The following is a 27,812-nucleotide window of genomic DNA, read 5'->3' on the forward strand; positions in this document are numbered from 1 at the left end:
AGGAGCCCGCGGGGCTCTGAGCGGGAAGAGGCTGACGGCTCAAAACTGCGGCGGCGCGTTTCTTTGGCCGTGCGCACTCGGAACTAACGAAGCGTTGTGTCGCGATTAATCGAATTGTTGTTCTCTTCTGTTGTGTGCTTTTCGATTTGTTTGGTCTACGACCGCAACTGGGAGGGGTTGGAGGTCGCCGGTGCCACGCGTGCGCTGGCTAGCTGGCCGCATTCAGGCACGGCAGGCCTCTACCGAAGGCCCGAGTTTTACAACACATGTAACCAGGGGTGAGTGAGGTACATTCTATTATTGCTCGTCGGCGTCTTACATTTAACCGGGTGAAATGTCGCTTGAATGTCTTTTTGATTCACGGACAGTGACCAGGCGATCAAGGTGCTGAGGTGAATGGCTGCGTTTGGCGTCCTTTCACCAGATTGCATTCGATCGGGATGCAGTCTTATCGATTCGCATCTGTTATTTAACCAAGTGAGAGTCCACTGAGATTCATTATGGCTTGTGTTTGACGTTGTTTATTTGTGTGTGTGTACAGTGTAGTTGAACTTCTTTCGCGCCGTACGCAGCCAACCGCGTTAATCGGAGGTGCGGACAGCCTTTTTTGAGTGTTCTAGTCTCGTGTAAATTTCGTTATTTTAACCAGACGAGACCCCATTGAGAGTAATTTGATGGTGAAGTACGGTTAAATAAACACCCCCCGACCCACAATTGCGTCGGGAGCTTCCTGATCCAGCGGCGGATTGACAAATATCTGTAACGCACGTGAGAGAAAGAAGCAGCGTCTCGGGCAATGGGCATTCAGTTTAGTCAAGAGTAGAGGATGAATAGTGTGACTGATCGTTGGTAATAGTATACATTACAGCATTTCAATGCAGTACTTTGAAACGACTGACATTTGGGGGAAATAAGTTCTAGTACTGTACTCTAGACACGGTCAACATGTAGCGATATTAATGTACGGACCTTACAAATCCATTGCTGGAAGAAGGCCCACGCCGTGTTGGTGATTGGTGTTGTTTGCCAATACGTCACCACGCTGCTCAGTATGAGTTTCAGAAGGCGGGGATCATACACGTGGACACATAGAAGTACTGTTCAACTAAATTTATTTTGCTGCACCCCTCTGTCTGCGGAGTAAGTTCCGTATGCACTTGGCTAACAAATGACGTTTAGTCAAAGTTGATAAAGTATTTATTGTTATTTACGACTGTTAGTTTAAATCCGCCTCCTACCAATAACGTGTTGTTAAACAGATCACTGGCAGTGCAGAATGGAGCAATCTTTCGCAGGCAGCATCAAGAGGAAAGGTGCCAAGAAGAACACTGGTAAAACAACGTGGTGCTACTTATAAGTTGTGGTTATGTTTGCACTTGTTAACCCCAGCAAAGCCGAGCCGAACGACGGTTTCAGGAGAGCCATTTTTCAAATGTTCACACGTCGGTGCAATTATCGCTCTTTGTATTACATTTAAGATATTGGCACACGAATTTTCAAATTTGGACAATGACGCCTGAACACCGTGGCATAACCCTTCATGGGCATGTCAAGCAGAGCTAGGGTTCAATTGCAGTGTTTTTCATGATCAGTTGCAATCACAGCTTGGTATTCATGGCAATTTCAGCTAATATGTAATGGTGCTGTAATTGCAGTTAGAACTGACACAGGTCTGATGACCAGTCAACTCTGGTTTTGTTCTCATGACTCCCTTGCAATAGATTTTCTACCTCGGTTGCCACTAAATTGCTTACAAATACTGTTGAATTATACATATTTTACACGATGATGCATGCAGGACTGGACATGTACAATTATGTTATTCATTATGCAAAGTATACACCGATACGCTAATATTTCATTTGGGTTAAGATAGCTATTATGTACACATAATACAGAACGAGAAACAATATTTACAAGATGGTAAAAATGAGACGAAATAATTGTAATTGTTAAGTGAATCACGATCCCAAATTGTGACAATTGAACCAGCATGTGAGCGAGTTGGGGGGGGTATGAATTATTACATTCCTATTGCAGTAGCGGTGATGGAAATTACTTTTTTCACCGGCAGTGCTGTCATTGCTGGACGACACTGTTGGGGGAACAGACAGCCCCGTCCTGAAGGACAGCAGTCGGCACAGGTCCATCAACACGCCGGAGTCTTTCTGCAGCCCATCTGGTAAACCGCAGAAACACTCGCACAATACACATGTCGTATTTAGTTCACATTTTACCTTTGTTGCGCTCTTTGTGGTTATTGTTCATGTTGTTTAAACATAATTTGTCAAATTAATGAAGATAGCTCTTTTAACTTGATCATCCCGCGCCGACTACATGATCTCCCCCCACATTCTGAAATATCTTCTGTGGATTCTACTCTGCATACTTTTCTATTTATTTCACTCAACTCCTAATTGTATCCCCTGCTCTTGCAGCCTTCTGTTAAACTTGTTCTTCAACCTATGCTTTGATGGGCTGCTGTGTAATCCCTGCTGTTGTTCCTACTGTCTGGAATTCTGTTTTCCTGGCCATTGCATATTCATACGCACTTCCACAATAAAATAAAAATCTAAATTTCCAGCAGGGATTATAATGTATTCATAAGGCTGGAAACTCTTCAAATACCCTCGATCTACAAGTTTCCCCTGTGTGTACATTGTCTATATTATAATCACATTTAGAAGATTTAGAAATCGAAATTGTACTCGCATCAGGAGGTGCCTGCCTTTCAGTCTGGCCCACCAACTAGGCCATATGAAAAGGAAAGCTAGCATTTACACAGGGGCTCTCCTTGTACAACAAACATATGGTTCTCGAGTCCCAAGGAAAATGATGGACAAACATCTTTCAATAAATCAATTATAGTGGGATGATAATTCGAAAAAAAATATTCGGGCATTTGTCAATTGGTGTCTAGTGAGCAACCTTAATCAAACAATCACTCCATAAAATATTTTCCCTGCTCTGCAGGTCATGTCACACCTTCTCACAAAACACAACAGACACCATTTGGAAAGGGGACTTTTTTGCTCCTTTTTAGTGTTACTAGAATTTTGGCTGCCACTAACTCTTGTGGAGGGCTTCTCGGCGCTTCGCGCCCCCCAATGTGTACCGATACTACTGACTATTGTATTTCGGGTGTGTAAGCATATATGCTTACAAAATGAATTCGTTTTTTGGGGGGGAGGAGTAAAAGAAAAATTGGAGGGGTTGACAATTTTTGGAAACCTGTTGGATCAACTTTTTACTCCCACATCTGGGGGAGGGGGGGTTCACATTCTATAACTTTTTGATTCAGGCCTTCTGAAAAGCTCTCATAATTTAGTTGACCGACAAACGGAATGCCAGGATTTAATAATATATGCTCTTCCTCATACTACTTTTGGTTCTCGGGTATAGATTGAATGACGGACATCTGCGGAATAAATGGTAGCAGGATGATGTTACTTGATGTGTAAAACCTGCTTTTGCCTGCAGTGACACTGCATGGCCATGGCACCGCTCCGCCTTTTGACATTTCCAAAATGCTGAGTCCGGTCAACACCTCATGGAGCACACCTCCGCGAAGGCAAAGCCGAACACCACTTGCCAGGAATACCAGCCTGATGAGGGTAAGCCTGTAGAACTTAACAAAACATTTCCCTAGATTTGTGTGCATGCTTTTTAAGAGTCTGTATTACGCCACAGTGTCAGTAATAAGCATGCAATTATTCATCTTTACCCATGGATTTGGTGAACTGTAATTTCCGCGGTCACGATTGATCTCGTTTGTAGTTTGGTTTTTATCCGCCTTGTATTATTTTACTCGCTCTGTTAGTTAAATGTAACAGCATGTCGCATTGTTATAAATACATTTTCACCTGCACAATTCAATGCGTGCGTCATGAGTGTAAGCATCAATTTTAACCAATCAATAACCAACATCGTGTAGTCGTTGGTGTACTACGCCACGAACCCAGCAACCTGAGTTCGACTCCCACCCCACTCGCCTTCAACCCACGCTGGTCAACGTGGTAAAGTATAGTCAAAGCAATCCCCATGACCAACATGGCAAAGGGAGGCTTTCATCAAGCACATGATTGATAAAGGGCTCTAAAAAGAACATGACGGACCTTTACATGTGTAGTTGGTGAGCTCGATAAGAACTGTTATTTCTTCTTCTTGGTTCTTTCGGTAAAGTCACGTAGAATGGAAATAATAAAATAATAACAATTAAACATAATAAAATAATTCTCACGACGTTTCGGACACAACGCAAGCAGCCGTCCTCAGGTGAAGACCAGGTCTGTCGGGGAGACAGCGTCTGAATCCCTGCAGTCACGAAAGCTTTAAATCGAAATTCATCCACTGTTGTTTCCTTTCACTGCGTGTCCCACATCAGGTTTCCCTGCTCAATGACAGTGAGTCAAATACGTCTGTACGGACGATCCCCTGGCGAACGACCTTCCTCACAGATGTGCTGTCCCCGGGCAACTGCACTGAGGACCTCACAGCTGGCGCTGCCATGTTGCAAGAAGATGACCCTGGAGTGGCAGGTGAGACTTGGCTGATGCACAGGCATGGATGCTTCACAATCGAACATCATCATTCAGTCCCTTGCTTATCACTCTTTTATTAAATGCTACAACCGCAGTCATTATTTTCAATGTACCTCGCGTCCTTACGCCTCTGCCAATGTCACCGACTCATTCTACCAGATTGAATGTGTTCAACTATCGTTATGGGATGGAGCATTTATCCTTTGCTTGTACTGTGTGGCATTCAAACTCCCTCCTGTTGACTTTTCCAAAGCGCTTATATTCTTGCTTAATTAAAAAAATGTGTTACCTGCTGTACTGTCATGAGCGATGTCAGTCGCTCGTCTTTTGCATTATAGACCTTTTGGAGATTGTACTCATCGACTGACAAAAACACAGAAAAAACGTGTTGAGTGTGTGGAAAAAATATATACCCGATGATCTAATAAGGAATTGTTGTTTTTATTTATTCAGCTACGATGATCATGTTTTCCGATTTTCTGGACTCCTTAATCAAGCGCTCGTCCAGTGAGGTCTTTCTCCTGGTGGAAGACTACGAAACTATATGCAACAACCAGGTACAACGTGGGCTCGGTTTAAATATGAAATCAATGAGAAGTATGTATTTACAGATTAGATTTCCAGAATTGTAAGTTCAATTGTGCAATTGGCATCGATACCACGAGACAAAGAAATGTTTGTTTTGGAACTCATCAGCTAGCAGTGCATCACCCTATGGTTAAAAATGCTCGGATAACCACATCAACCGGCATAGACCTGGTAACACTCTTATCCAGCACTGGATGGACATCAGCTTTTGATATAGGAATATCATGTCACCAGGACTTAACTGTGCAGACCTTTACATGACCACTAAACAATACAATGCAGCAGCAACTTTTTAGGAATATGCACTACTTTTCGATGCAATACGGAGGATTGCTTTGTTTTGGCAGGTGTCGTTTTTGAAGAAGATCGCATCCCGCACTGGGCCGGCGCATCATAAGCTCTCAAAGACCACCAGCATCCTATGGCTGCTCAAGCAGGAGATGGTTACGTGGAGACTGCTTGCATCGCTTTACAAGTCAGTACAGCGGCGCACAGTCTGGCTATACCTACCTGCTGTATGTGCATAACGCACAGCATTGATGTTGATGCAGGGCTTTTGTTATCTGCCAGGCATGTAACAATTCACCCTCCCACCCCCACAATTTGAGGAATTTTCTATATTCAGGATCATGTTTTTATAAAAAAAAAAGAATGTCTTTTTTTGTCTTGCAAGTACTGTGCATCTTGTTTGGAATATGTATTGTGTGTCCTCTATGGTCTGCACTGTCTTATCTTAATGATATTTTTTCCAAGGAGCTTTATAGCAATTATACAATTGTGCACAGCATGATAATAATTTAAAATAAAGAATTGGGTTATTGGTGTAGTTTGTATGCTTTAAAGCAAGATAAATTGATAAGTATGGTTTTGGATAGGCCTTGTCGTAGTTGATGGGGGCGATAGAAAGTTGGGGGGTTGAAAGTTGATCGGGCAACATTGCATTGGGAAGACAAAGGGGGCGAGGGGCTGGAGCCAGGAGGGAGAAGTGGGCCACCGCGATGGAGTCCCCCGCACCGCCGACGACATCCGCAATGTCCGTGCCCGCGACGAGGAAGAACGCGCAGCCTCGGCCCGACTCGCTTGCCACGGACGTGAAGCTTCCCTCTGTGCCCGGCATGCTGATACGGCGAAGACTCCCCCGGCAGGAGCTTGACCTCCCATCCCTGGGACCGCACAAAACCCCGATGTCCTCGGGCTGCCGATGCCTCGGCGACCACGTGGCCCGAAAAAGGAGCCATCCGACGCGGGTGACAGAGCGGCCAACCCGTCACGCGGGATGGCGTGGAAGTTGCACGGCGCTGCCCGTTGGCAGCCGGGCCATGGGGGGCAACCGCCGGCAGCCGGGCCCAGAGGACGTCCGGTGGGCGCGGGGGCAGGCAGGAAGACGCGGGAGGGGGTGCAGCGCCGATTGTAAGGGGCGGCGCGGAACAGGCGATAGAGCTGCCCAGCGAGGAACCACTGGCAGCCAGGCTGCCGAGAGGATGTCCATTGGGCGCAGGAGCAGGCAGAAGACGTCGGGGAATAAAACAAATCATAGTGGTAGAGGACGGGAAGAAGAAGGAGGAGAGATAGATATAAAGGAGGTAAGGGATGGCAGAGGGAAAATAAGTATCGAGTAGATGGCTGCTGCTGCTAGCTTGCATGGCACTGCCGCCGTGTTACTGTATGTAGTTTATCTCATGTCTTGTTGCTTGTACTCTCTCTCATTTGTTTTGTCTGATCTGTATTAGCGGTCGAGTTCCATCTCAATCTACAAAATATGCCCGTCTTGTGGCATACACTTTCACAAACCGGAAATAATCTATTCCTTTCCACGCGATTCAATGTGCATATCGTGAGCATAAGGCGTAATTTTACTTGTTGCATGTTCACCACCTGCTTGTATTTATACATATACCTGTGTTCAACTCGAACTGCAGAGATCGCGTGCAGACAGCCCTCGAAGAGGATGAAGTGATGCCCATCGATGAATTTGTAAGTGGAACGCTCCCAGCGCTCGCACAGCAAACAGGAGCGACCTTGTGCTACCCCAGTGCAGGTTTAACTGTCGCCCCGGTCTGGCTTTTGTTCCATGCAGGTTTCGGGGCCCAGCGAGAAGAAGGTTATGGAGGCTTTATTCCGCAGAGATGTCACCACCAGGCAGAGCCAGGTACAGATACACGCAGCCGCAGCAACAGTAGCATTCGTGATGCCTGCATCACTGGGCGTAATCCATGAAGTTATTGTTGTGTTTCCACCACCGTTGAAAATCAGACACAAACCATGCTAGGGCCATTCAAAGAGCCACCTGGCTCCATAGACGCAGCCCTTCCCACTGTTGAGTCTGCCACTTCTCCGTCCAATACCCCTGCAGCCGGAGCGGAAGCAAGCTTGAATATTTAAAAGTAGATTCTCACACATTTACTTCTGCTTGAATTGTGTTATACTATTCCAAGTTGATATGTATTTTTATATATGTATACATATTTTAACTATTACTATTTGTATGTTTACCAGGTAAGGCCCACTGAGCTATATAGCTCTTTTTCAGATGCGACCTGGCCACAAATGATAGCTGAACGAAGTGGCTTATCACTTGTAAATTTATAGCAGCCAAATACTCTAAACGCATGTTGATTCTAAATGTGGTGGGAAAAATGTCCCGGAGAAAAATTCCCTGCGTTTTTTATTTTACAACAATAAACACGGCCTTGAAGTGAACTAGCCAAGGGATGCCATTGACTCCCACACGTCCAGTTTCTGTGTTGATCCCAGATGCCTTGACGAGTCCTAAGGGTGGCCTGAATATAAGCAAGAAGCTTCCTTGCGAGAGCGAGCCATGCCACTCCGCTAAAGTGAGCCACGCAGCCCAGGTGATTCCTGGGCTGGCTCGCTAAGGCTACTGCGAGAATTTGGGCCGAGTTCACCCACTATCCCGGTTCATTGTTTATGTTGAACTTCTTTCATACCGTATGTAGCCAACCGTGCTAATCGGAGGTGCGACATAAACTGGGCTGGCGTGGTTCGCAGTGGTCATGGGGAACGTGGCAGAAATAATGTGCTCTAAATAAAGCGCATGGCATGCGTTACATTTCTCTCTGCAGTGTGTTTTTACTTTTGGAAATATCTTATCGTTGTTGTAGGAGTGAAGTAATTTGCAAAGTATAATGTCCTTGGCGGTCTCTTGAGAGATTGCAAACTAGAGCAGCATGCTCCAGTAAAACCTTGCGTATTTCATGAATGAATAAACAGTTATAACTTCTCAATAAATGTTTTATTATTTGTTGTAATCAGTTTATGTCTTGCACAATTGTTGCAATATAATCAGAGCGATTGTAGCACATGATTGAGTGGCTACATTCATGACAAACTGCTACGTATCAGTGAGTTTGGTATCTTCATTTATTCCGGTTTCATGGCAGCCGACTTAACTTTGACATACATTTCCTCCCACTAGGCACAATAATTCACCCCCTAACCCAAGCGATTTTTGAATTGCCGGCATTCATGGTCATTTTTCGATTCAAGAATATTTTTTTTTCTAATTCGCTCTGTCTGGTATGTATCTTCTCATTCATCTCTTTAGCTTGAAAGTACATTGGAATATAATTGGCACGGACCAACTGGGCATTATAGACAAGCAATGACGCTTCGATTCACAGAATGCAATAGATATTTAGCTTGAAAGTACATTGGCCTATAATTGGCATGGACCAACTGGGCATTATAGACATGCAATGATGCTTCGATTCACGGAATACAATAGATCAGCACATTAACGATATATGTGTTTATAGATATTAAGGACTGTTACATGTAGGCCAATTGTTTCATTATAGTAGTTTGAGCTCTCCAGAACAAACGTTAAAATATTTAAACGAGACGGGAATAATCTTACGAAAAAAATAGATTCTTGGGTCAAATCGCTACTCGAATCATGATAGCTAATCGAATCGCCGTGGAGCGGTGGATCATTCAATACTTAGTAAATAATACATTGGTAAATTTCGGAAGATGTCCACCTTAATAAGCTGCACTGCGCACAGATTGTGGTTGACTGGCTTGAAAACATCGCCAAAGAGGAGATCGGTGCATTCAGCGACACCGTCCCATTCTCATCGTCCTCCGTGTGCTGGTGAGAACAACACCTCTTTAAACATCCATCAAGGGAATTAAAGTTACAATGTGGATGTATTTAGTGTCCAAATGTGGCCATATCTCAAGGAAGGTCTTATGCATTTGAACAGATGCAGGGAGTCAACAGCATGGATGGCTGTGGGAAGAAAATTTGGATTATAAGGGAAGCGGAGGAAAACGAGCATCTCCCTACTGAGTGAAGGTCGCCTGGGGGCTTTGTTAGATAGCCTTTTGGTTTGAAGAACTCATGGAAGGGAGTAGAGTGAGATGAGAGACAGGAGGGGAGTAGAGGCAGATGAGAATGGAGAGGCAGGAGGTCACGGGGAGGACAGTAGAGCAGAGGTCGCAAACGGGTTTTGATTCCGTACCCGTACCCGGCCGCACCAGGGTCGCAAACGGGTACCCGTACCCTACCCGATACCCGGCTACCCATACCCGGCCGGGTATCGGGTAGGGTACGGGTACCCGATTGCGACCTCTGGGATGAAGCCATGTTGCAGGCGAGGGTGGGTTGATTCTAGGAACTTTAATTGTGAGAAGAGATAAGACGTTGGGAATGAGTGACAAATGGTTACTCACCAGTGACTCACGGCCTACCCGTACCCGGCCGCACCAGGGTCGCAAACGGGTACCCGTACCCGGCCGGGTACGGGTAGCCGGGTATCGGGTAGGGTACGGGTATCGGGTACCCGATTGCGACCTCTGCAGTAGAGTGAGAGGAGAGTTAGAAATGGGACCAGTTACGGTGGAGCTTGAAGACAGATTTCAGCAGCAGAGTTTGTCAGTGCTGTGCTTGACCAATAGTGATTTTCTGTTGACGCATTGCAGGGACAACACCCTGCACCTCCTGAAACAAGGAAACCTGTGCAGCGTCCTCGGCATGCGGCGACCTTTTGTCACTGAATTGGTGAGTACGGGCTGTGTCCTGTCGTTGTGCGATTGTCCCAGCTCTGAGCTGTGGCTGTAAAATGCTAGGCGCAGCTGTGATGAGTGCGATGTAAGACTTTTATGACACTGCGAATGCAACCAATCTCATCATATCTCGGAATTTTATTTGGGTTAAGCTTGGTTAGTAAATGGATGGGAGACTGATGGGGATATCAGGTGGTGTATGCTTGGGCTGTGACGTGTCCAGGAGATGACGGTACACCAATGGTATTATTAAATGTATCTGTAGGGAGCTTTATGTGTTATCCCCTTGTGTATGTGACCTTTCTCTGGGTACTCGGTTTCCTCCCACGTGTGCCAAACACGACTAAAATTGGCCAAACATTCCCATGTATGATCCCCTTGAAAAAACTTGCAAGGCTTTCCTGAGAAAATAATGAACGGCAATATTAATTATCATTCCATCATCACCACTTTAGTAAGCACTGAACATTAGAAAGTAGCCTATAAATCATTTGTGCGATATACCGATTGCATCTTAAATTCGCTTGTCTGTGATGTGGTGAATGTGAAACTGTGGCGCTTTGTTGTGTACTGGCGGAATAGGACCCAGACGCCCCCATTCGACAGAAGCTGCCGCTCGCTGAGCTGGACCAGGAGGACGAGGCCAAGCTGCTGAAGCACCTCTTCTGCCTCATTCGCGCTGGCATGGTCGAGGAGGTGCGTGCGTGCGTCCAGACAGTGTGCACAGGGAAGCGTTTGGGCAGATCGCCCCTTTAAACTATTTATTAAACTATCTTAAATGTTATCAGGTACGTCCCACGGAGCTATATATCTCTTTTTCAGAAGCGACCTGGCCACAAATGAAAGCTCAACAAAGTGGCTTATCACGTGCAAATGTATAGCAGCCAAATACTAAATGCGGAGGGAAAAACTGGAGGAGCTGGAGAAAAATCCACGCAACTACGAGGAGAACATGCAAATCTAAATATATCGGCATGAGGGTCGCGATAAGAACCCACGACCTGTATACAAGGCTAGGGAGTTAACATGTCGCCACTGTATCAACCAGAATGTGTAAAGTGACGTAATAAGATGTTCTCTGTTCACTATGCTTCTATTTCAAATGTAACAATGTTTTTCGTTGTTTCCTTGTCTGTCTTACATAGGCTATCGCCCCGCTTGCCTGAACGCTACTTGAGAATATAATTAATTTGTAACCTGCATAAATCGGAAATAATCACGTCACAAGTGCAGGTTTCATTGGATGTTGCCCTAAAGATAAATTGTAATGGACAAATCGACGTGTCATTTGGTGCCTACTGTTTTCGGTGAGGGTTAGTGGCCAGTGTCCTTGGTAGAACACCATCTGGACAACATCAGACTATTATACGCATCTATTCGGAAACGGCCACGCCTCGATAGCAATAGCCACTGCATCACGGGTGCATGTCATTTTGGCTCGCATGATCGCACATCCTAGGCTAGAACAGCGCGGCATCCCACACTGGGGGTTGAGTTTTGTTGCAGTTGCCGCTGCAGTTTGTTTAGCGGTCACTTACGACGTCATGGATTTTTCTTGGTGCGGTGACAGGCGGAGCGGCAGTGCCGTCGGTGCGGGCAGGCATGGCGGGCAGCCACCCTGGAGGGGTGGAAACTCTACCACGACCCCAACTACGACGGCGGTGAGAGCCGCCTCCAATAAATCCCCCGCTGTCTTTTTTTTTACGCTTTCCAACTGAGGTTGAAAGCATTTGCGCATTAGATGTGATCCATTAAAACTGGAATTTTAGGTGTGTTATTATTATATGGCGATTCACCCTGTGAAAAACTTGGGAAATTGATGAAAGGGGTTTGCCCATCGCTTTGCGAGAACACAAATGGTGCTAAATGGATCATGCGCACGCATTCCCTCCCGACGACGACACTCCATGGCTGATGGATGAGACTGGTGACTGGCAGCCAAGGAAGGAGAGAACGCGCCCGACAGACGACCGTTATGGAGACGAAGCAATGAGATGGGTCACTGCGAAGAAGTAAAATGGACCGTGGGCACCACGGGACTATGGAGGATCGCTACAGCGTGGAGAAGCGTTCATCCAGCAGCGGATAGACCACGACTCGTGTTGATGCGCGTGGCATGCGTTGTGTTGGTACCCTCAGTGGGGAGCGACGGGGAGCTGCAGCCTGTGGAAGGGAACCCCTACCGGGACGTGTGGCGGTCATGCTGCTGGAGAATGGCCGAGGAGGTAAGGTTTCGTGTGCCACTAGCCCTCGTCCCTTCAGAAAGCATCGAGACTACTCGGATTCCGTACATGTTAGATTTTCACAGATTGCTTTTTAACGCTTTCCAACTTCAATGTTTAAATCGTGATTTAATGCATTAGCTGTCACTATGTCTGGCTGTCCATCTCTATGAATCAGAATCTTTTGTTTAATCCTGGAGGAATCTGATGAGCTTTGAAGCTCTTTCTCACAGACGTCCAGTCGGGACGGGTCAGTAAGTTACAACAACTAATAATACAGAAAAGGTAAGCAAGTCACAAAAATTATAAGTAAACAAAAATAAAGTATATAAGTACAAATTGCACATACATTTGTAGTGGGGTGTCACAATGACTCGCTTAAATATGGTCCTAACATAAATTAAATGTTAGTATAAAGCTGTGTTACTACTGGGGCAAAATTAATTTCCCAAAACTTGGCAATAAAACCAGTGTTAAATGGATAAACCTTTTCGACCAGTGCGATTTAATGTCACATGTCATGTGCCATGTGATGTCGTGTGCAGCTCGTGAGGGTAATGTTGTTATCTCCTGAAATAAATGCTTCCAAGCGTTATAGAATCATTGTACATGCATGATTTTCGTCCCTTGTCTTTAAACTTAATTTCTGGGCAAGTTGACATTTATCGCACTACCCAAAATCCAAACCATCACGCATCGTAATCTTCCTTTTTGCTTATCAGACGCAGAAAGGTAACTGCATGGATCATAAAACGCACGCAAGTTAGACTCCTTCATCTAGACTTAAGAAAAGTAAGTGGGCTCGGGCAGGGCACATCGCTAGAAGTGATGATGGCCAATGCTTGAGAGAATCACGACTAAGTAAAAGCCAAAAGGAGGGGATACACATGAGAGTACAAACATCACGGAAATGGGGTGACAAAATAGACGGATCGTTACATCGCCAAACTGTAAGTAATGGTGACAGCTTTGGGATGACTTCATCCAGCGGTAGATTGATCATGGCTGATGATGAGTTGCTTGTGACCTCTCCGCCTAAACGTCAATTTCTTATACAGGAGCAGTTCAACAGACACGAGCGGGCCATTTACGCGGCTCTCAGCGGCAACCTCAAACAGGTGCGGTCATTTGTTGAGAATGTAAAACTGAGCATGTTTTGACAAGATGATATCTGCTAAAATTAAAGTTTATCCTTCAAACACGAGGATCGTGTAGTTAAATGTCATGGTGACGCGTATGGGGCTGGGACTGGGCACGGTCCCTCATCTTCCACACAAGAGTTAACGATCGTCTTGTTACGAATTCCCTCCCCACGATGGTCTGATTTTAATTGTGAACGGGTAATTAAGAGGGTGCGGCAGTGGCGTATATGGCGCACTGCGCGATTTAAGCCAGTGGCTTGAGAGTGATTCTCGGCTACGGCTTGCAGCAGTATTGAGTGATACCTGAACTTGTCTTTGCCCGTTCAGCAGCTTGCACTCATGAGCATGGTCAAGTATGGTCAAGCAAGCCCCACGATAGACCGCATGGGAAGGCCTCGATTCATGAGTCCATTGTTTCTGTCGAAGTGTTTACCATCCCATTTGCATTTTTATCTCGTTAGCACAAAGTACAATGTTGTTCGTGCCGTTAGCCTAATTGTAACAGTGGCATATAATTTGTATGTGATTTATATACATGTAGATTAACATAGCATTTGCATTTTACTGCATCTCAAGACGCTATATATCAGTGGGAATTATTATTTTATAAAGAGAAGCAGTCACACTGAGGGTAAAGGAACAGCATTGAGCTTGCACTTGGAATGGGATGTGAAGTCAACAGAACTAATAGCTGGGGGAATGGCGTTTCAGACAATGGGAAGCACCAGAGGAGAATGAGTGACCTCACAGTAAGAAAAAGTTGAATGGGGGCTTCGACAGAAAGTCTTGCTGCAGGAATAAAGGTGCTTGGAGGGCGAGTAGAGTCCTATGCGAGGGGAGAGGGAGGAGGGCACGTGGAGGGGAGAAGAAAGAGCTAATACAGGAGAGGTAATATGAGTGGTCTCGTTCCCGTGTGGGTGTGGACGCCGCCCTGTGTTGTTGTCGTGGGACCCTAGATCCTGCCGGTGTGCGAGTCGTGGGAAGACTGCGTGTGGGCATACTTCCGCGTGCTGGTGGACCAGCTCGTGGAGGCAGAGGTGCGCACGCTCGTCACTCGCCCAAGAGAGCTGGTCAACCTGCCCGCCGACGGCACCACCCTCGAGTGAGCGATGTGCCCCCTCTTCCTTCCCCCCCCCGACCGTCAGGCACATCCCTGGTGCCCGTTGCGGCCGGTGGTTAGATGCTGGGCTCTTGACACAGAAGGGGGACATGGGGTGTGAAATATAAACCTTTGGTACAGTTTGTAAAATAATTATTATATGAAAATAGGTACATTTGTTTCGGTTTGTTCATACACTGATAACAGATATTATGCACTGATGTCTGTAATGCCATACGGTATAATCACTTGCTGTGAATGTCGAATACATTTTTATCAGATGAATCGTTTAAAATGTTCTTGTGTTCATGACGCAAGCAAAGTAGTGCTTGTGTATTTATTATTTACGTTCATGCATATTGCTTACAAATTATAATGTGCATAGGTTCACGGAATAAACAAAACTGTTCAAGAAACAATTCAAATGAGATGGTAAATGAGTCAAAAATTTATTTATTCTCAACTCCGAATGGTGAAAAGTCATCAGACCACTGCTGGGGCAAATCTTTACGTGATTATTATAGTCACTACTACTCGTATTTGAGCGACATAGTAGTTTAGCAATACTTAGCGCAGTTGGTAAACATAGAATTCTTGTTTCATTTACTGTCAATAAAGTGCTGCGCCAGGGGCTTGGAATGTTTAAAGCGTGTCGTCTTCGCTCGGCAGTGATGTGTTATGGGTGGCACCTGCCATGCCAGCTGTTACGTTGACCATTAGCCAGGCTTTGTCTAATCACCCATGGGGCCGGGCTATTGCTTCAACAATAGGCTGTCATTGTGCGATAACATTATGGTCTATAACAAGCAGCGTTTTTTTTATATGTATAGTATATTATTTAAAAAATCACAACTGTTTTTTTCACTCAATTCAAAACATTTTTATTTTTAATTGATCTAACTATTTGTGAGTGATCGACCTGATATAAATACTAATTATGTTCTAAGGGTTACAAGGTTACGTTTTGGACATGGGTAAAAGCGAGTCTTAAGCTCATTACAACACACATTTGAAAACTAAATTGTTATATTTTGGGCCTCCTAAAATTGTGGTCCAATTCTTTTAAATGTTTTGGTTTTGAAACATCGGCCCTATAAAAATGTTTTGAACAGCGGTCACTAGAAATCAATTCTTTCTCTAAATCATAGGCTCAGGTACAGTTTGAGATAATGGGGAATTAAAAGCCCCTACCAATGACGAGCATTACATAATAATGGAATGCAGTGTTCTTGACAAACAATCTATATATTATTCAACCTTGGATTTTGACCCACAGTATTTCCTTTGTGTCTAAATACGTAGGAACACATTTACAAAAATGTGGGTCTGGCAGAGTGAACATAGTAGGCTTAATAAAGTTAATCTTAACGGATTGCTCATACCGTCATACCTCTGCGCCTGAGTTTGAAGTTAAATGTAAACAATTAACGCATTTTTTAACCTCCATTCTTTGTTAAACAGCCTGACGACTGAAAAGATTTTTGAAGATCTTCAGGCCACTGATAACACGGTAAGAGTGACGCAAGCACAGTGTGATAAGGGGCATGTCAGCGGCCTGCGGTTATCCGGCGTTTGACACGCGTGTTCATCCAGGTGGCTCGCCATGCATGATTCCCCAATCGTTTCACACAAGATATGAATTCCCAAGTGCCTTGCGTCGCAAACGGGTGTGAACGCAGCTCTTCAAAATCCCCAGCTATTTTAGTTGATCCTTAGATAAGAAACGGTGATGTATGAATTAATAAATCAATTGTGCATTTAATAGCATCAGTCCATTATTCGTGGTTAAATATATTTCAGTAGTGGTGTCAAAACTGCATCCCCATATGAATTAGTTTTTATATGATTGAATTGTTTTTTTTCTATTTAAATAAATGTGATGTGGCCTTTGTTCAATGTGCTGAGTAGAGAGTCCTGGATGAAATGAAGGAGCCGTTTCACATCATACAGAAGTACATCATCCTGTCTGACATTGATGGTAAGACTTTTAGCACAATACTCTACATTACTTTAAATACATATTCTATTGGATAACGTTTATATATGCGTCTGAAAAATAACCTATAATGATACGATATTTTTTATATCTAATATAATTGCACTATGTAATAATAATTTTCAGCCCTCTTAATCCACTGCTGGATGAAGGGGTCCCTAGCAGTGTTTGTTTATCACCATACTTCACCTCGCCTGGTCGGTGCAATCTGTGGCAGGGAATTGAACGCAGGCCAACGGGTTGATGGTCGAATGTGGTACCTGCTGTGCTTCAGTTCTACCCAGCAAGAGTGCATTAAGGCTGCAATATTTAAAACGTAGCATTTCAGAAATAGCATTTGTACGAATGAGCCGGAATTAATGGTCAATAAAAAAACAACAACTAGGTTGTTAAACATGAGGCTGGTGGTGTCTCTTAACTTCCATGAGTGAGCTCACTCTATACACCTATCAACTGCAGAGTCCGTAGACCAAAACATTGGGTCTGTTGCATACAGCAGTAGAATCACCATGACTGATGTTGACAACGAAGCCGACAGTCTTCCGGCGACTCGGTACATCCTGCGCGTCCTGTATCGGCGGGGCACAGCTGCCTCGGAGGTCTCACCTACGCGCGCCAGCCGACGTGCGTGTGTGACGGGAGCGGTAGCGTAGCGGTTCAAGTTCATTTATTAGGTATAGCCCTGTGAGCCATTCGGCTCTTGAAACGGGTACAACCGCAACAAAGAAAAAACAAAAACATGAACAAAAAAAACATCTTAAAGTGAATATGTGACTGAGTGCAAACAGAAAATCCAAGAAAAGACAGTAAAATATTGCTGCTCTACGAGCCTGGCGACCTGACTTGAATTCCCGCTCATGGCCAACACCAGTGACGATTATCTGAACCGGCCGTGGGCCTCCCCTAGGTCGACTCGGCCTCAAATGAATACCTGGCGCGGAGTGTAAACATTGCCACTATGGAGACAAAAGGCGGCTGGGCGTGGTGCTGGCCACGCACCCCTTCATGTGCCGTGCCGGCCTTCATAGGTGCTACTCGCTAACAGCACTTGCCCCAACAGTCTGTTAAGGCTATATGGGGGGGGGTCTTTGTGTATCCTCAGGGCTGCTGGGTGAATTTTCTCAGTGGCTGTCGCAGACGGCCACCCTGCCCCCCCACTTGATGCGCTTCATGTCGCACCTCGTGCTGTTCTTCCGCACGCTGGGCCTGCACACAAAGGTGAGAACGAGGAAGCGAGCGAATTGACGAATGTTACGGCTGTGCTATCGACGTCGCGTCATGAGACGGAGAATCCATTTGGATCTCTCGCAGGGCAGTGCAGCCATCCGTGTTGGAGAACAGTCCTCGGAAGCGGATGTTGCGGAACTAGTTGTGAGATCCCTTCAAGTGACCTCGGGTCCGCACAACACACAGAAGCAATTTCGCACCTGCCCTGGTTGAGAAAATGTTACTCTTCTTGGTTCTTTCGGTAAAGTCACGTAGAAGGGAAGTAATAAAATAATAAAAATAAAACAAGCAGCCGTCTTCACCAGAGGACGGCTGCTTGCGTTGTGGCCGAAACGTGAGAATTATTTTATTATGTGTTATTTTTTATTATTTTATTACTTCCCTTCTACGTGACTTTACCGAAAGAACCAAGAAGATGAATCCCTGCAGTCACGAAAGCTTTAAATCGAAAAATGTTACTCACCTCTCATTAAAAACCTTACGTTTTAATCCTCAACAGCTGGCATGTAACAAAACGAAGTGAAGAACCATACTTCTTGCTATGGCTTTTGCCCAGTCATCAATGACCAGGCTAAGACCTGAGAACCCCGTTTAATCACAGGTGCCTGCCTGGATTTGTACCCAGGATCTCTCGGTGGTGGTGGTGGTTGGCGCTGTGATCTCGGAGCCACCCACGTGGGCACCTCTTGAATGATGGCTGAATGTCTGTTGGCAAAGCTCTCACGAGTGTAAAATGACACTGGTACATTGCCAGAGGCTTAGAAAAGTAAAAATTATTCTTAATACGGCGATACTGACTGGGACAATATCTAATTGCTAACAATTAATTTTCTTGTTTCTTTCGGTAAAGTCACGTAGAAGGGAAATAATAAAATAAAAAATAATAAAATTGTGCCTTTTATTTTTTATTTTATTATTTCCCTTCTACGTGACTTTACCGAAAGAACCAAGAAGATGAATCCCTGCAGTCACGAAAGCTTTAAATCGAAATGCTAACAATTTATTATGAAAAAATGCATTTAATCTGTTAGAATATAGGCAGGTAACGACTCGCCCAGGCCTAACGGCAATTAGGTTAATTATATATTATTTTGGGGTCATGATTTAATTTTTGAATAATTATTGTTTTGCCTTTGCCTTGTGAACCTGCTGGGTTTGTGTGAACTCATCACATTGCATACATCCGTTGGAATGAATCCATTTTTAAACTCATGATTTGATGCCTTTGTCGTAAGTGCGGTAATAGGAATAATGCATGGATTACTTTTCACCTTCATGTTAGATGCCATTGAAGTCAAATAACTGTGTTTTTTTTATTCAGGAGGATGTGTGTGTGGATGTCCTGAAGACATACGTCGAGGTAAGCCACTCCGGTTCGTGTACTAGTGACTGAACGACTAATACAAGGCCCCATGACAAGTTCCCCAACAGTTACGAGCCCCCTTGAATCCATCTGGTTCTACCAGTGTTGCATCGTTCGATGAATAAAGATGACTCTAGAACGCAAAGAACTTTGTGCAATGAGGTGGTTTTTCCACCGTATCGATACTGCTTTTTCTGAGTTTCATGAATCAGTGTTGAATCCTTGGGCAATACATTTAAACCCAAAGGATCCTAAAGGTGCCTTAGCCTGACTGTGTTAATGTGTTAATTGGCGCATATATTTGTATATACTGTGCATCGGCTGCTCAAGTCTGCTCACGTCTGCACACCCGTTTACGTATCCAATCTAAATAACCAAAACTAATAAATGAAAGCGTAATTATTGCGTCTCGCATGACCTGACATTGTCCTGTGTGCTGACGTTCTGGCGACACCCACAACTTGACTTGCATAGACTGTGAAGAAAATGTATTCATTTATCCAGACGTGACACCCACAGTGTGTGCATGCCTCCAACTTTGCATTTGGGGCGTGTAATTACGTGCCAATGTTGTGGTGAAAATGTGCAATACATTTGTGCAGTGGTTCAATTGTAATAATTTGTTGAGCTTTCACAATCTTTGTAAAATGTAATAATGATCGTTTGTAAATACCTATTACAAATGCATGCATAATATAAAATGTGAATTCTGTAAAACATAGTTTCGGATATCAAGTTCTCACATAGGATGATGAGTACATTCACATGAAACTTCTCTATAATCTGAACGGCTACTTCAAGTGTCACTGTAAGTACCTGATAGTTAAACCTCTTATCACCTACAGTTGAGACAGCATTTGAACAGCACATACTGTGTCAGCTCTAGTTCCAGATTCTTCTCTTGTATCCTACGTGCCAGGTTTTCTAGCTCGCTTGGCTTAATACGGAGCACATGGTACGCTAAACCATACCATGGATGGCCTGCACCCTCCCGATAAGCAATGCTTGCCACAAATGAACCACAGTACCTTGCTGATCTCATCAAGGAACATAAATCATCACACGAACTCCGGTCATCCTCGCAGCGGTGGCTTTTTGGTTAGCCTTCGAAGAAAGATGGTCACCGCATTGCTCGCTTTCAGATGCACTTCCGCGTCCTTCTAAAACTCTCTTCCTTCTGATATTAGGAAGCTACTGGAGCTATGCACTTTTAAATCTAGATTGAAAACTAATTTATTTAGAACTTATACTCTTAGTTTTTTCGGTAAAGTCACATAGGTAAAAAATGAAATGAAAATTAATAAAAATAAAATAATACAAATCACGACGTTTCGGAGGCAACACAAGTCTCCGTCATCAGGTGGGACCGTCACAGCCAGATTTGCTGTATCAAGTTATTATTAATTATGAATTTGAATTTCATTTTTTTACCTACGTGACTTTACCGAAAAAACTAAGAGTATGAATCCTTGCAGTCACGAAAGCTTCAAATCTAGAATTATTTAGAATTGCTTTTTGCGTTTAGTTCGTAGTCCTTTCCCCCGCATTTCCGATTAGCATTGTTGGATACGCACGGTGCAAAAGAAGCTCTACATACATACATACACACCTACCCCCAGCTGCTGATGCGAGAGGAGCGCACGGAGCTGGTGGCGTTCTACGCGAGCCACCTCCCGCCGGAGGTCGCCGTGTCGCTCTACGCCACCTTCCTGGAGGACATCACTGGCACGGCGCTGCGCCAGCACTGCCTGCAGCTCGCCGAGAGAGCGGGTACCTATACCCGCACTCGCGCCACTCGGGGTGGCTGTGGGGAGAGAGGGGCACAGGTGGGGGGGGCAGTTTGGCCCAAGTCTCAGATTCGAGGGGCCCTCAAAGATGGTCTCTCATCTGGCATTTTTTTCCCCAAAGCCTCTAAAAATCTTTCGGTGTCTTGCGTGTTGGTTATGAAATGCTTTGAGAGCGCCGGGATAACATTTGCTCAAAGTCGCACATTTTTTTTTTCGAGTGAGAATTAATTGAATAGCAGGAAGAAGAAATACAAAAATATTATAAATAAATTGTTCTTCTCCAAGGTGACCCTGGCTAGAGGTTGACCCTGATTCTATCACGTGACTTACAGCTCAACAAAATCCCGACCAACTTGTGAAAAATGGGAAACTTGAATAAAAACGCGCTCCAAAAGGTAGAACAAAAAGTTGTCGTTCGGAATTGAGCCGAGCATATATATATCTGCTGTCGCCCTCTCCGGGCAGGACTGGACGTGGCGGCCGTGACCAAGACGATCGTGGAGAACGTGCGTGGCCAAGACTCGGGAGACTTCGCTCACCACGACTGCACGGCGCTCCTCGACGCGACCACCACTCCGGTATGCGCACACGTGCGTGCGTTGGGCGCAGATGGACGCTGCCACTTTGGCACTTGTGTTCTTTGTCCTGGGAGGTCTACGCCCCCTACGCTTGAGACCTCAAGAGGTCTTCGGTGGAATACGTGCAAGTGGCAGTGAGTATAGATAGGATTCCACCTCGTTTTCACGTGTTTTTGTTTTACAAGAGTCCTAGTTTTGCATTGGCAGCACTGTCCTGGGCACTACTGTGTAATATCCCATGTCAAGCTGTGTACACCGTAGAAGCTAAATATCAACACGGCTTGTACGAGTACATTTCTGATGCTTACAGATTCTGTTGAAGGGATTGCAAAGGGCAGCTTCTGATACAAGCCCACTTTTGGAAATAAGCACACGGTGCCTTGCCCCTAAAGTGTGTGCTAATATGCAGCTTGTTTCATCTGCAGCAGTTCCTAAGCACACACACACCACGTGTATTTCCAGATAGTAACAGCTATATAATGGATTTTTGGATAGGATCTCACAGTTTATGCTGTGCAGCGCTCGGTGGCACTGCGTCCGACTCGTGTTCGCGTGTGTCCATGTGCTCACCCGCAGGAGGACAAGAAGAAGATCGATGCCATCGAGTGGTTGGTATTCGACCCGAGCCAGCGCATCGAGGCACTCCGGCAGAGCAATGCCATCATCCGGACGTTCCTGGGTACGAGTCCGCGGGTCAACCTCGCAACTCTGAGCCTTACAGATGAGATCAGATGCCATGCATGCACTGTTTGTCCAACTTAACTGTCAAACAGGGCTCACGGTTATCACTTTTATGGTAAATACAAAATTAAGCAAACCCATAATGCATATTGTTGACATTTTTGATTCATTAACACTTTTTAAAGTAACAAAAAAAATTAACTAACGTAAATAAAAGCGTGACGTAGAAGTAAGTATCTGGTTACACTGCACAACCGATCTGTTCCGGGCATGTACAGAGTAAGCCCAGCATAGCTGAGAAGGGGTCAAGTTGTTTTTCCACTGCAGAAGCCATGCCGTGCTGCCAATGTCACGTGAAATGAATGAGTCGAGTCGCACATGTGGATAGCGCGGTGACGCTGTGTCCCTGCGGTGTATTGTCTCGTGAGGCTGTGTCACGATTCGGTTCCAACTCGGCTTGGAAAATCACCAGTGGAAAAACAACCCGTACCATGCGGGCCCAGCGTTGGCTCGGCTCCGATGTGCTCGTGGAAAATGGGGTCAACGGAAACATTTACTTTCCCCCAGCGACCAAGAAGCACGAGGCGGCCAATGCGGCGCTGGAGATAATCCCGGTGGACTCCATCGATGTGATTTATCGGCTACACGAGGAGCCGGCCATGGAGGGAGGCGGCGGTCGCAGCATGGAGAGCAGCGCTAAGAACACCATCAGGGAGCACCTCTCTATACGCTTCTACCTGGTAATGGTCTGCCCCACGCAGTTGCACTTACAACAAATTAGCGCGACCTCACTATTCGATTAACTGCCACGATTCGGGTTTTTGGTTGAATGTTTACCTTTAAAGTTGCGGCAAATGCGGTGACTTCTAATGGCAGCAGAAGGTGTCGCAAAACCCATGATGTACAGAATGTTACATACGTCCTGTTTGTCAAGCCACTGCTGGATTAGTGCCTGCCCACACCGTGTGTGTCGTAGGGGTTGTTTGACCATGCTTCACCTTTCTGGTCAGTGCAGGATGGTGAAGGCTGACAGCGTAGACAGCGGAGAATAGTACAGTATAACAGTGGATTTTGTTGTACTCTACAACTATGGAATGGATTTGAGTATTGTGGTAATAGTTTACCCCCTGCGATTCAATGAGTTGGCACGATTCGATTTTAAGAATCCATTTTTGTTATTTTATGCAAATAAAATCCAAAGTGGATGCTAGGTTTACATGGATCAATTGCGCGCAACATTTATGAATCGGAAAGTAGTAGAATATCTTAACCCACGTGATTTGATCACGAGTACAAGAATTAAACTTAAGAAAGAAATAATTACGATCACATTATTCAATATCTCATGATTTCCTAAAGGGTGGCTTTTTACGATGGGAAAACTACTTACCCTTCCAAATCTATTGTATTTTCCTCGCACACTGATAAACTATGGAGCTAGCTCCTTGCATACCATCTACCCAGATACAATCGGTAGCAACTGGAAAACTGGAGTTTTCTTAATTTTGTTGTTGTTTTAAATCTCTCACACTTTGATGCTATTGTGAGGGGACTTGAGAGGGCATGCTGGCAGACTAGCCTCACCTCGGCAACATTACCAACCCTTGAAAATAAGTTTGGAAAATGCATGCATACGCACGGATTGTGTATGCTTCACAAAATGCGTTTGTCCTCTGAGGTATATTAAGCAGCACTTTCAAAGCCATCTGATAGTTGTCGGTGTAAATTATTGAGCATTTTTGCAAGTAGTTATGTTTGGCCTGGTTTGTGTCTGCAAGTTTTTTGGCAGCCCTTTGATAAATCCGTTTTTTAATAGGGTAATTCCCAAACAGCAACATGACTTTACACTTAGAGGTCCGTTCATATCGGATCATCTTTACGAGAATTACAGTACTCCCCTCCGCCCTGTTATGGACGGGCGAGCGGACAGCTAATGCGTGCATTCTTTCCACTTTCGTTTGAAAGTGTTAAAAGCGAAACCGGGAGGGAACATTTAGTGTTGAAACAGGATAAGGTGGGGGGGGGGGGGCGGGGGTCATAGTTGAACGATTGCGGACTCTCCCGCTCTCTCTCTCGCCAATCTGATTCCCGTGCATCGTCCTTTTCCAGCAAGCGCACGACTCCTTCAACGCCTGGTTCTGCCACTACAAGCAGGAGCCCGGCAAACCGACGCTGCCCACGCGACACAACTTCTGCGACAAGGTGGCGCACGAGCAACGCGAGGACCAGTACCAGGTACGCACGCCGCGGGGGGAGCAGCGGAAATAAACTGCGACGGCCGCGATTGCGACTGCGACGACGTCCGCTGCGTACGTTGTCTCTGACCCCGCGCTCGTTGCCCCCACCCCCGTCACGCCAGCTTGACCTCAAAGCGTGGGAGTCCCAGCTGCGGTTCCTGACGGCCCAGGCCAAAGACCACATCCACAATGTGCTGCTGTTCGTGGAGGGCGGCTGGATGGTGGACTCGCGGGAGGTGAGTCTGGGGTCTGGACAGCGTTACAAACGGCCCCTTTGATCAAACAAGATTCGTACCGCTTCAAAAAATATCTTCGTCATTTTCTCCTTCGATCCCTTGCTCTTCATGATTGTCGGGGCACAGCTGCTCTTGCCATAACAGTACCTGCCCACGCATTTGTTTTGTCTCCACTAGTGCCAGAGTGGGTAATCCAACACTCGTAATTTGTTTCCTTAAATCCCAACCGTTAAATTCCCACCGCTGAGGGAGGTGATGCTCTGGATTGGCTGCCAACGGACAAGGCCTCGCCAGGGTCTGAAACTATAAGCGTTGCTCTGTTTGATGGCTTATCGGAAGCGTCCTTGCATCTGCGGACGGACGCCTGCGTTTTGTTGTGGGAGAAGTGTTACATGAACTACAGCAGCAAGGGCACATTGCTTTCAAGTTTGCCACTGCTTGCATTGCAGCAGATAAGCCGTGACACCTTTTTTTCTGATTGCTTTTAGAAAAAAATGTTGTGTGTGAACATAGGGAGACAAATTTAAATTAAGGCAAGATATCACCGCTGGTCTTATCTGTGGTCGAAACATTAACTCTGGTCGATGGTTTCATAGAGCGGTGCACTCTAACCACAGCGCCACTGTTCCACAGAAATAGCTAAGATACTCTCGGGAAATTTGAGGGCAGATATTACCGGAAATTGACTTCGAGCAACTCCTGACAATTTGTACACAAATTGCAAATCTACGGACAGAACTCTGCCAAGAGAACAAAAGAAAATACTGCTGAAAATTGCCGTAGTGCAGTGTTGGCCTCTTGTTTCCCGGCAAGTCGCATTGATTAAATAACTTCTGAGATCCCTTCAAGTGAGCTCTGCTCTACTCAGGAGGGTTGACTCGGTGTCTTGTGTGCATGTGTTGTTGCTGTGCCCGCACGCCCCATCCCCCGTTTTTGCCCGCTCACCCCGTGCGGGGCAGGAGGGTGGCGACGAGGACGAGGATCGGGCCCGGCAGATGCGCCAGCTGCGCCACCTGTGCCTGCCGTCCATGTGCTTCCTGCTGCACTCGGTGCTGCACGGCGCTGGCCTCTACCAGGAGTGCGTGCGCCTTGCGGACATGGTCGCCGACAAGCACAACGCAATCTACGAGGCACGTGGCGCCCCCACTGCCTACCAAGACAAAGTTCCTGTCCCCCCCGTGTAGCCTTTACAGACTGTAGAGACAAGTGCTGTTAGCGAGTTGCACCTACGAAGGCTGGCACTATGGCACACGAGGGGTAGGGGGTGGCTAGCAACACGCCCGGGGGACCGCTTTTTATCTCCCGAGAGGTGACGTTTACACGCTACACCAGGTGCTCGATTTGAGGCTGAGTCGCCCTAGGGGAGGCCCAGGACTGGTTCAGATAATCGTCACAGTGGCATAATGCGGTTTGCATGTGCCCCCAGTACTCAACAGGAGGTAGTAGTTATAACCCTAATCCTAGTCTTCTACCTTTTAAACCAGAGACATAATAAACCTGAGAAAGGATTATGCTTTGCATTGATGCGGGTTAGCGGAACATCATGATTGTTGTCTTCCGTAAGCTTGCGACCAGTTAGTTACACCAACTGCTTTTGAATACAAGCCTGGCTTAGCGCATTTGGGATGAGCTCGTGTTGGAAGAGCAAGCGCACACACAGGCCTGTTGTAAGTGCACAGACGTGTGCCACTGGCACGCGTACCGCTTCTCGCTAGAGGAGTGAAACTGCCCCAGAAGCCCAGGCGCGTCTTAACAGGGGATCATTGTCCCTGCGCCTCTCTCTCGAGACTGCATGCACCACCACAGTTCCCAGCTTCGAGTGAGCCAAGGTCACGGACTTACAAGCCCAGTCACTGAAGGCTGCGTGCTGCACAGCCGACTCCCAAAAGGGGTTCGAGGCTAGCGTTTTCCCTTTTGAATGTTTTTATTGTCTTGACCGTGTGTGTGTGTGTGTTCCCACCCCCCCTCACCCACACACAGGTGTTCAGCAAGGAGGAGCTGCAGACCTTCTTGCAGAAGGTGTGCGAGTCGAGCCTGAAACTCCTCGACATGAATTTGGACCCTTTGGGCTACGACATTCACTCGTTCTGAGTCTGCTGGCCAACTTGTGGGGTTCTGGGTGACAATAAATAAAAAACAATTGTTTGTTGTACATTGGTACATTGAGCTGGTTTATTTTTTTCTAAATTCAAATTCCCCACCCCCCCCCAACCACCTCCTATGCAGGTGATCCATCTCACTCGAGCCATTGTGACAGTGCCAGGATGTGTGTTGCTTGATTCATCTTTCTCGTATATGTGTAACCTGCTGTGGTGATTTAATTGGAGAACAGCAAACGCGACAGTTTGTATCACTTTCTCATTAGTGTCGGAAGAGTGCGCGCCCCTCACTGCCTTGGGAACTGTGCCGTGTCCTTGGGCAAGCCACTGCCTATGAAGCCCGTACCTACCGATACGGGAGTGTTATGCATACACATTCTAGTGATTATGCTATGTTATGGTTACAACTCCCCTCACTTATTTTGTAATATGTTTAAATCAATAAAGTTTTTTTTAAAATATCGTGTTAAGTCTAATGCGTTGTCTTGTGGTTAGGTCGGCGGACTTGCCAAATGGTACGATATACGGCACTTGCATTACAAAGTGGAATTCGAAATTATTTTATTTGATTTCTATTATTTAATTTTACCTACGTGACTTTACCGAAAAAACCTAAGAGTATGAATCCTTGCAGTCACGAAAGCTTCAAATCTAGAATTCGAAATAAGGTTAACTTAATTTTCAATCGAGCGTCGTAACGTAGGAGAAACGCTGTAACCCAACTTCTGAAAAGTCTACAGCCGGTGAGTCTCAAGGTCGGTGTTCGAGACAGGCACTTTGGTAGAGCTGGAACTATCAACCATCGAAATTATTGATTCCTCTTCTTGGTTCTTTCGGTAAAGTCACGTAGAAGGGAAATAATGAAACATAATAAAATTATAATTCTCACGACGTTTCGGCCACAACGCAAGCAGCCGTCCTCAGGTGAAGAACAGGTCTGTCGGAAAGACAGCGTCTTTCCGACAGACAAAGACAGCGTCTTTCCGAC

The 27,812-nt window shown here is 45.7% G+C and overlaps 1 protein-coding gene across 3 annotated transcripts; it reads left to right on the plus strand.

The window, feature by feature from the left end:
• On the plus strand, nt 1-27,467 carry NUP107 (nucleoporin 107). 3 transcript variants are annotated; one of them, XM_078861572.1, is made up of 28 exons: nt 1-287; nt 1,260-1,331; nt 2,075-2,182; nt 3,481-3,614; nt 4,385-4,538; nt 4,995-5,098; nt 5,477-5,604; nt 7,049-7,103; nt 7,207-7,278; nt 9,155-9,243; nt 10,074-10,152; nt 10,740-10,853; nt 11,728-11,818; nt 12,297-12,382; nt 13,438-13,497; nt 14,478-14,623; nt 16,082-16,130; nt 16,529-16,598; nt 17,719-17,834; nt 19,165-19,203; nt 20,826-20,976; nt 21,459-21,571; nt 22,148-22,250; nt 22,820-22,992; nt 24,362-24,487; nt 24,612-24,725; nt 25,685-25,855; nt 26,706-27,467. In XM_078861572.1, exons 2-28 carry the CDS (start codon nt 1,277-1,279, stop codon nt 26,814-26,816), a joined length of 2,811 nt encoding a protein of 936 aa, XP_078717698.1. In that variant the 5' UTR covers nt 1-287; nt 1,260-1,276; the 3' UTR covers nt 26,817-27,467. The 3 variants fall into 3 exon arrangements, with proteins under 3 accessions (XP_078717698.1, XP_078717697.1, XP_078717700.1); XM_078861571.1 differs by having other exon boundaries at nt 1-278; XM_078861574.1 differs by lacking the exons at nt 25,685-25,855; nt 26,706-27,467 and adding an exon at nt 25,594-25,659 and having other exon boundaries at nt 1-278.
• The last annotated feature ends 345 nt before the right edge of the window (nt 27,468-27,812 follow it).

Source organism: Lampetra fluviatilis, chromosome 12 (genome assembly GCF_964198595.1).
Source record: "Lampetra fluviatilis chromosome 12, kcLamFluv1.1, whole genome shotgun sequence".
In the NCBI taxonomy this organism is placed as follows: Eukaryota; Metazoa; Chordata; class Hyperoartia; order Petromyzontiformes; family Petromyzontidae; genus Lampetra; species Lampetra fluviatilis.

Coding starts and splice junctions, on each gene's coding strand:
- NUP107 (XM_078861572.1), top strand. CDS start 1,277: ATGGAGCAATCTTTCGCAGGCAGCATCAAGAGGAAAGGTGCCAAGAAG. Junction 16,599..17,718: donor CATCCTGTCTGACATTGATG/GTAAGACTTTTA, acceptor GTGTATCCTCAG/GGCTGCTGGGTGAATTTTCT. Junction 21,572..22,147: donor TCGACGCGACCACCACTCCG/GTATGCGCACAC, acceptor GCTCACCCGCAG/GAGGACAAGAAGAAGATCGA.